The sequence below is a fragment of the Protomyctophum parallelum genome (assembly GCF_964188405.1).
Source record: "Protomyctophum parallelum genome assembly, chromosome: 8".
NCBI classification, from domain to species: Eukaryota; Metazoa; Chordata; class Actinopteri; order Myctophiformes; family Myctophidae; genus Protomyctophum; species Protomyctophum parallelum.
In genome coordinates this window covers 47,143,089-47,152,872 of record NC_139703.1, presented here as the reverse complement: position 1 = coordinate 47,152,872, position 9,784 = coordinate 47,143,089, and the positions used below count along the sequence as shown (strand labels likewise).

General features: G+C 40.2%; 1 protein-coding gene across 1 annotated transcript; it reads left to right on the top strand.

The window, feature by feature from the left end:
- Nucleotides 1–426: 426 nt before the first annotated feature.
- On the top strand, nt 427–7,878 carry comtb (catechol-O-methyltransferase b). The gene is made up of 6 exons (XM_083770784.1): nt 427–547; nt 2,862–3,033; nt 6,150–6,267; nt 6,376–6,569; nt 7,318–7,449; nt 7,533–7,878. Exons 1-6 carry the CDS (start codon nt 429–431, stop codon nt 7,710–7,712), a joined length of 915 nt encoding a protein of 304 aa, XP_083626910.1. The 5' UTR covers nt 427–428; the 3' UTR covers nt 7,713–7,878.
- Nucleotides 7,879–9,784: the final 1,906 nt, after the last annotated feature.

The following is a 9,784-nucleotide window of genomic DNA, read 5'->3' as shown; positions in this document are numbered from 1 at the left end:
ACAAGCGTCCAAACATCAAAAATGTACTCCCGCCTACTTTGCACAGTTTGCAGCCCCTTGTGATTTAACTTAAGTGTGTGTGTGTGTGTGTGTGTGTGTGTGTGTGTGTGTGTGTGTGTGTGTGTGTGTGTGTGTGTGTGTGTGTGTGTGTGTGTGTGTGTGTGTGTGTGTGTGTGTGTGTGTGTGTGTGTGTGTGTGTGTGTGTGTGTGTGTGTGTGTGTGTGTGTGTGTGTGTGTGTGTGTGTGTGTGTGAGAGAGAGATTTGGTGTCTTTTGACGGTGTGCAATGTATCTTGATCACTTGTTCACCAGTCAGATCTGGTTTGTTACGCATTCCTTTCATGCTCATATTAAATCAGCAGTGCAGACAGAGAGAGAGAGAGGGAGAGAGAGAGCTAGAGGGGGAGGGAGGGAGGAGGAGTCTGTGCCATGCAAATAGGAGCATATGTTGGTGTGTTAGAAACTCTCAGTGCCTGTATTTGTGGAAACGGCTACCAGCAACACGAGGAGGGTGTGAACAGGACAGAGACCGCTACCTCCCTATACATGTAAGCCCTGTCTTATATTTCCCTGTGAAAACGTTTAACAACCTATCCTTTATGCAAAGAATCCAAAGTGCAAATCTGGTTAGGCTATAACTTCAGTATTGACAACATGGTCTCGTATTGGTAATGTGGTAAAGGCTTTTCACTAACTTTCAGTTCAGTTTCATTAAGAAAAAGTTGTTTCTGTGAAATTTCACTATCCTGTATTTGTATGCTTGCATTTGCTTTTCTCCACACATGAGTCACGAGTGTTAGCTTTTGTAACCGTCCACTTTTCCCCACAGTAGGCTACACAAAACCTCCCTTTGGGGGATTTGTTTACTTTTCAAACCATTCAATGCTGACCATGTATGCTACTATGCTCTATTCTTTCCCCCTACTTTTATTTGATGGTTGCCTTTCTACTGTGATGATGTGGTTTGTGGTCTAAATTCAGATGCACATCATGCGACATCAAGTTAGCAATCATGCAAACTTCTAATTCTATTAGTCTCTTATTATGTTCTCCTTGATCATGAAGAAAGTATGAGGCATGAAGTTGGGCATAATGGTACTTCTCTTTAGGCGGCGGTGGCTCAGGGGTAGAGTGCCTGGATGGTAACCGTAAGGTTGCCAGTTCGAACCCGGGCTCCCCCAGAGTTACTGTCGAAGTGTCCTTGAGCAAGACACTGAACCCCTAATTGCTCCCGATGTGCTAGTTGGTGCCTTGCATGGTTTCCGCTGCCATCGGTGTATGAATGGGTGAATGTAATGCACAATCTCTGTAAAGCGCCTTGGATAAAGGCGCTATATAAATGCACAATTTTAGAATATTATACTGTATTGTCTATGTACACATACACAGTTCCCCTGGAGCATTTTGGGGGTTCAGTGCCTTGCTCAAGGGCATTTAGTCAGACATGGTGGGTACAGTAGATTCCACTCTTCAGCAACCAGTTCTTAACTGAAATACACCCTCCTGTCAGTCCTGGGGATTCAACCATTGACCTTCGGTTACATGGCCAGCCTCTTTACCTTGACTCTTGGCCACCCTGCCTCCCCTTGCTTTATGATGAAGGGTTAAGAGAATGCAGTTATGGAATTTGTAGATATGACTCTTTAGTTAACCAACCACAGTTATGTTAGGAGCTTAAGTTTAACAAACTTCATAAAGAAGATGGTCTTTGTCACAAGTGATGTCTCTATTTCCTGTAGAGACAAAAGCATTGCCACTGGCTTTAACACATACCCTCAGGCAGTTCATGCCATGCAACTCAAAGTCCAGACCAAGTACCTCAGTAACTTTGTCAGAGGTAATGATCCATGTCCTGCTCTCTTCTGCGATCCCACCATTGACTGTAAGCTTCTTCCCACAGGAGAATTCCTTGTTTATTCCTCTTTAATTTATCACTTTTCCCTTTTGTTGCCCTCCCTCCTTTCAAACCATGCATGCTAAATTCTAAAAATGGTAGACAGTCTCGTTGTGGCACAGTTTATTGGAATCTGCTGATAACAATCTGCTGTTTGTCTACAATTTGTTTCATTTCTTGCTGACAAATGGCATTCTGTTGCAGGTTGATATGATGTGATATTGATGAGTTTGCGTTTGGGGTGTGTGTGGTTTGAAGCTTTGAGTAGTTCTGGCAGTGAATGATAATTACCAGGAGAGCACTATGAGTGTCATGCTGCATAGTAAACACCCATCTCATTATCTCTGCACAAAAGGAGCAATGAATGTAGCAATGGAGCTGCTCTCTCTTTATGTAGATTTCTTTGTCGCTGTTTCTATTTTGTACATTGATGCATCTTGGAAGAAAATGACAGTATACATCTGTAATGAGCATTTGTGCCTGTCGTAGACATGCGCAGAGCAAGTTCAGTCAGGGAACCTCAGTGCAGTTGCTGCCGGCCGTTAATTGGGCTGCCTCAGCATCACGCTCTCATTCACATGATTCACTCAGCCAATCACACACTCACTCCATCTTCATACCGGCTACTTTAACCGGAGGTTTGCATTCCTCTGCCTGCTTGCTTGCTTGCTGCTGCTGTATCAGCGTGCCACTGTATACTAACCTGCTGCTCACCCACCTCCACCCCAGCTACCACCTGTCGTTTTGGATCTACTGTCTAGGTACGGGGGATTCAGAGTCCCTATGGTCGGGACTGATGCGCTTGATCCGAGTACCTAAAAAGCAGATCCAATACATCGCCAAACCATAATAAATGTATTGCTCATCTTATATTCAATAAATATATATTCCATCCATTCTGGAGTTGTCCTGGCTGAACTGTATCTATGTTCATGACCTAATGAATGGTGGCTGTTTACTCTGTCTAGGATGTGGCTGACTCTTCTTTATAGCTGTGCTGGAGGGGCGCTGGTGCTGTATGCCCTCTACCGCTGGGTGATCCCCACCGCGGTGCAGCATCATGCAGGATTAGCACTCATGTGGCACGATGTCATCGTCGAACGAATGCTGGACACTGTGACCCGAACGACGCGTCCACAGGTGGGTTTTGAAAATACTTACAAAAAAAAAACGCACACAATTCAAGAAGCGCACACCTTAAACTTCGAGGGTCAGACACTAGGAAAACACCAATGGCATTAGTAGTTAGTTACTGCAATGGTATTAATGCAAAAAATACATTTAATTATGGAAAGGGCAGTTGATGAAACGCAGCACATTAGCCAGCCAAATCTGCCATTGAAAAAAGAAATCACACCCTGTGAACTGAGGGGTGTGTGTGTGTGTGTGTGTGTGTGTGTGTGTGTGTGTGTGTGTGTGTGAGAATAGGTCGTACTCAAACATCGGGGTCAGTAGGTCGTACTCAAACATCACGGTCAGTAGGTTGTACTCTGTAAACAGTAGAGTCAATAGGTCGTAGTCTAAACAGACATACAGTATGGACAGACAGACATAGGGACACACAGCCCTTTAATGAAAAAACAATTGGCTCCCAGTAAACCTTACCTTCCTAGTGCAGATTAACCATGTTATGGTATTTATTGGCTTGTTTGGGCTTTGCCAGACTTCAAAAAACAGCTATTTTTTACTTGCTTATTACTAAAATGTTTGCTTTTTAAATTGCGCTTACAGGTACATTAAAGCTAGGTCCACATATAAGAGATACCTTCCGATATTTAAATACTAGTCCATATCTAATATAATTAGCTTTAGCTGTTCTCCACAATTGCTAGTTGTATAGTGTACCATATTGGCCTATAAATGGCAATAACAATGCTCTGGAAGCCTTAGATTCTACTGTTAAATATGAAATTAAATGTATATTGATTATATGAATATCTTTGTTTAAACGGAGCTTGCTTGAGTTTACCATGGTTGACTTATTCCACTCCTGACTCACCCATGATCACAAAAATAATGTTTTATGAATGTTGGGGGTGGGGCAGATTGAGCTGTTATATTATAATAACATAAATATGTTAATGTTTTTCACATTAATTGAACTTCCAGCGTTTAAAATATCTGTTGCACTGTCTTAATCTTTTTGCAATTGAGCACTGTTAGACTATGTCTTAAATTAATGTTTTTGTCGCATTCCTAAGCCAATAATTTGATGACCACTGCTGGTCATCGACATATTGGCTTAGATGTCTTCATCTAATTATTGGCTTAAAAGTCCATGGGGTGAGCTTTTTTTTGGGTGAACTATATTCCTAAATCTTTATAGAAATTCGACTTCTGAGAGAACTGTCGAAGATTTTGGCAACCTATTTTCCTGATGCAATATAAGAGACAATATTTTCTTCATTGTGAAATTAATCATTTTGTGTAGTTAATTATAATCAGAATTTAATTTACTACGTAATGTATGTTCTATATGTTTCTTTGTCCATTTTAGAATTCTAAAAATTCGTAATTTAATTTTGACATTTTGAAAGAAGATATGCTGCCATGGATGCTTCAAATGAGCTCTGTAAGCTATCACAAGACCAGTTCACAGAGGGAACCAGATGGAAAACATTTAACTTTTGGTGAACACTTTGTTCCTAAGCCAATAATTTGATGACCACTGCTGGTCATCGACATATTGGCTTAGATGTCTTCATCTAATTATTGGCTTAAAAGTTTCCATGGGGTGAGCTTTTTTTTGGGTGAACTATATTCCTAAATCTTTATAGAAATTCGACTTCTGAGAGAACTGCCGAAGATTTTGGCAACCTATTTTCCTGATGCAATATAAGAGACAATATTTTCTTCATTGTGAAATTAAACATTTTGTGTAGTTAATTATAATCAGAATTTAATTTACTACGTAATTTATGTTCTATATGTTTCTTTGTCCATTTTAGAATTCTAAAAATTCGTAATTTAATTTTGACATTTTGAAAGAAGATATGCTGCCATGGATGCTTCAAATGAGCTCTGTAAACTATCACAAGACCAGTTCACAGAGGGAACCAGATGGAAAACATTTAACTTTTGGTGAACACTTTGTTCACCAAACACTTTCATTATTGTGAGTTGGTAAAGTCGGTTAGTCCCTAAATCCAGCTGGTTCCAAACAACGTTTCTTGAAAACTACTGGTGGGATTCTCATGAAATCTTCTGTGCAGCGTCATGAAGCTCAGGGTGAACGCTAGTGATTATGGTGACACTGTCGCCTTTGTTTTAGTGCCTTATCAGGCCAAAACCTCAAAATGAGCAGAATGCTCAGCATGGATGAACCCTACAAATTCCACCAAACCGCACACAATATTCTTAGGGGTGGATTGCCATGAAACTTGTTGAGTGCATTCAAGCTCCCTGAAGGAACTATTTGGATGACCCCCTGACCATTCTTCTTGTGTGGCCCTCAGGCCAAATCAACTTTCAAGTTTTCACCCAAGATATTGCATATTTGAATAGGCTTGCTGGATAAAACCTATAGATTTTGTTGGCCTCGTGGCTTTTCTTCTAGCTCCACCCTGCAAGAAGTCTCTCTTTTGGAGACTTCTGTCAGGTGCAAAGCAGCACTGGATGCCATTTCTACTGACGCAGTTGTCGTTTTTAGACTAAGCGTCCACGTTGTCTAAACACCAAATCATCCTCCAGCAGCACGGCCACTGCATTTTTCCATCTTCTTTCCAGGGAGCTTTTGTTTCCACCATGTCTACTGGCATCATTATATCATACTATTATTGGTATTCACATGTTGGAATGCAATTTTTCTCAGCAGTTTGTGTCTCCTCCAACTTGCTAAATAGTCATTTAATTAACAGCACACTATGATGAGGGCGCAGCTGCTTTTTAATGGAAATGGGAGCCACACTCCTGGTTTAATTAATGTAACACCCAAAACACACCCATGAGTAATTCAGAGTCTACTGTAAATACAACCCCTTTGTGCCGTACACCGGCCGACCTTTAGCACCCAGATGCATGGTACATCATCTAAATAAGGCACAGTCTTGTTTGTCTATAGATGCACACGGTGAATATCACTAATATTTGTTGCTGTTCTTCTCAGTACTACCATCTAATTTCTTGAATGTGCAAAAAGCCAAAAATACTACTATTTCTACTAGTAAAAGTTAAGAATTCTGGTACATAGGTTCATAGGGCTCACTACCCCTACACACTTTCTATAAAAAACGACACCATTATTGTGCTTCTTTCAGAGGATCCTGCATGCAGTACAGAAGAATGCCACTAGAGGTGACCCTCGGAGTGTGATAAATACCATTGACCATTACTGCAAACATACAGAATGGGCCATGAACGTGGGGGATGAGAAAGGTATTGATGTTTACTATTTGATTAGCCTGTAAAGATTTTTTTCCTCAGTCATTTTCATGTTTTAAATGGCTTCACCCTTAATTGTTTTGTGTGTGTTGTTTGGCACAGGGTCCATTCTAGACTCTGTGGTGTGCGAGGTGGCTCCTAACACAGTGTTGGAACTGGGAACCTATTGTGGCTACTCGACAGTTCGTATAGCCAGCCAGCTTCCCCCTGATGCCAGGCTGTTGACTCTTGAATTCAACCCTAACTACGCTGCTGTTGCTCGTCAAGTCATTGCTTGGGCAGGACTGGAGGACAGGGTAAAAGAAGCTGATGTGGCCTACGTTACTAAATCAATTGTGAATTAAGTTAAAGGACCACTTCACCACTTTTCAACCTATCTTCATATACTAGTCCTCACTAATAATCATGATAAAAATTGCTACCATTTTTTTCTACTCAGTCTGTGTCTCATAGGAGGACTGGGCAGTTCAGAAACCCGTCCACCAGTGACATCATCAATGCGGAATCCAAGCTATTAGAAACTGCAGGCTTTCTAGTCCTGAAAAGTTGCAACGTGAAAATGGAAGCCATCGTTCTCACGATAATAAAAATCTAAATTTTTGTAAAAAGATATTGTTTAAAAAAAATCTGCCTAACGATGATGTCACTGGTGGACGGGTTTCTGAACTGCCCACAGTCCTCCTATGAGAAGCAGACGGAGTAGAAAAAATGGTGCCCTTTTATCATGATTATTAGTGAGGACCAAGTATATGAAGATGGGTTGAAAAGTGGTGAAGTGGTCCTTTAAAGTATAGGCATTATATTATACACATTTTTTTTTTACTATCAATACAATTATTTGATACTTGAACTTGATATGGATTGAATGGCTTGTGACTTGATTTGGGCTTAACTTTGAATACACAAACTTTCAGAACAGAAATAGCTTGCATGCACAGTGCACACTGAATAGTCTACATGTCTTCATATTCCATAGACTGTATTTGACTTGACTTTATAATACCACTGTTGTAAAGTAAACCTACTAATTTGTTTACACTACAGGTCCATTTAATTGAAGGGGCATCTGGAGATTGGATCCCTAGGATGAAAGAACACTTTGGAATCGACACGCTTGACTTGGTGTTCATCGATCACTGGAAGGATCGCTACCTTCCTGACACCAAATTGCTGGAGGCAAGTCTAAAAGCTTATATTATATTGAACTCTTCACTTTTCACCCGCATACATTTTGTGACACCAACTTTCCATTACCCCAGGAGTCTGGTCTACTCAGGGAGGGTAGTGTGCTATTGGCAGACAACGTCATTTGCCCAGGAACACCTGACTATCTGGCGTACGTCCGAGGATCCCCACGCTATGAAAGCCGCTACTTCAAAGCTCACCTGGAGTACACCAAAGTAGAGGATGGCTTGGAGAAGTCTGTTTTCTTAGGGTAGCTAATGAAATATTGTCACTCCTCAGCTTATGACGACTCAACTGAAAGTGAACATTGCATTTTCTGTCTTGTTAAACTGGGTAATTTAGACCAATTTGGATGGGGAAAACTCCCCTTTTTGCATTTGTATAAAGCATAACACAGACAGTAAAAACATGTCTTGAACAAAAGCATCACTCGTGTTGTGTGTGCTTTATTTAGAAGGGGATATATATATATATATATATAGGTTGTCCCAATCCGATCCCGTAATCAGAAATCGGGGCCGATCACGTCATTTTCTAATTACGTGAATCAGAATCAGATGGGGAGCAAAAAAACGTGATCGGGACACCCTTAGTATCAATATTATATCCATTATCAATATTATACTGGATATTGTCTGTGATCTTTGGATATTGTACTATTGTGACATGGCATAAGTGTTCTATAAAAAATATAAATATTGGATCGGGAAAAATCGGTATCGGCAGATACTCAAAATAAAATCATCCCGAATCGGTTCGGGAGCAAAAAACCGCGATCGGGACATCCCTTACACAACATCCACTACATCTTTTGATTGATTGATTGAAATATTTATTAACAGTTTGTAGAATTTACAGTACATTTTAAGCACAAACTCAATACAAAGACTGTCAACTGTGAGTGGACGACCCAAAGTATTACACTTGTTTACAACAGGGTCCACATTGTTCAATTCATCAAAACATTTAAAGACATACAAACATTTAGAGACATACAAATAGACATTTCTATGTAGCTAAAGTACAGAACAGGAATTCATCATATGGGAAGCAAAAAAGGGAAAAGATACAATATACAGTGAGGGAAAATGGGGGGGGGGGGGGGGGGGGGGGATTCAGATTTTACAGAGGCCAGTTTCGAATTGCAGCCATCCGTAGGTGCCCTTTGAGAGCGGTTTTGAAGGAGTCAAGGGATTCACATGTCTTAATGACTGTTGGTAGGGCGTTCCACATTTTGGTGGCATAGGAGCGAAAAGAATTTAGTCCCTTGTTTGTGCCGAATCTGGGTTGTACATGGTTTGTTGCACTCCCTCTGGTGTTGTGGGTGTGGACTTCGTTTACATTTAGGAAGTATTTAGACAGGTACATGGGTATCTTGGTGGTGTATCGAATCTTGTGGACCAGACCCATTGCAAGATGCTGTACTCTGTCGTCCACTTACAAAACAGTTGGATATCTAGTACTGAACATAGAGAACACAAATGTATCCACTAAAAGCAAGGCATTCTGTAAGAACAGAAGATAAGACACTAAAGCGTAGATTTAAGCCCACTTCTCAGCCATAAAGGTCTTCTTGGGGCAAAAAGGATTCTTATCTAAAAACAAGTAGCTTATTTTGTGGGATTTATGTGTCATAGAATGCCAGATTATTAAAATATTTAACAAACAAAGGATTTAGATTTATCAATACAATATATAGCTTTGTAATGTGAATTCTGTTTTTGTAAAAAAAAAAAAAAAAAACATTACTTGCATGAATCTTCATGATTTAAGGCAAGAAGTCAGTACTTATGCCAATTATGTAATAATATATTCACCAATTTAACTGTCTATATGTTTGTATTATTGACACTAATTTATATTGGTACAATATGTCTGCTATCACTTAGATTGAAGGAGCTGTGATGTTATTTCTACATTCATCCAGTGGGTGTCAGTAGCAGATTGATTTGAACAATTCATATTGATAAATGTTTAAATTCTCAAATCCAGAGTTAGATGAACACATGGTATTTTGTAGTGCATGTACACACATTTCTGAATAATTGGCTGACTGAGCCATTTTTATATATATGCCTACTGTACTGAAATATTTCTGCTGCTCTGATAGTGTGTACAACAACCTTAACGTACGTGTGTGTGTGTGTGTGTGTGTGTGTGTTCCGGCATGAATCAAATCACTGCTCATCTAATCTGTGTGTGTGTGTATTGGGGGGGTGGGGGGGGGGGGTCTGTGGCTCTGTATGATGTCACTGTATGAAAATAATATGGGCTAGTCCACCTAGAGTTTTCTTCACAGACGGCCACATGTTAATCCCAATCTGTG

What these genes read in the sequence shown, in the direction of transcription:
- comtb (XM_083770784.1), top strand. Translation starts at nt 429, where the DNA reads ATGCAAATAGGAGCATATGTTGGTGTGTTAGAAACTCTCAGTGCCTGT. An exon ending in ACCGCTACCTCCCTATACAT is followed by an intron (nt 548 to 2,861) that starts GTAAGCCCTGTC and finishes TACTCTGTCTAG; the next exon opens with GATGTGGCTGACTCTTCTTT. An exon ending in CCCGAACGACGCGTCCACAG is followed by an intron (nt 3,034 to 6,149) that starts GTGGGTTTTGAA and finishes TGCTTCTTTCAG; the next exon opens with AGGATCCTGCATGCAGTACA.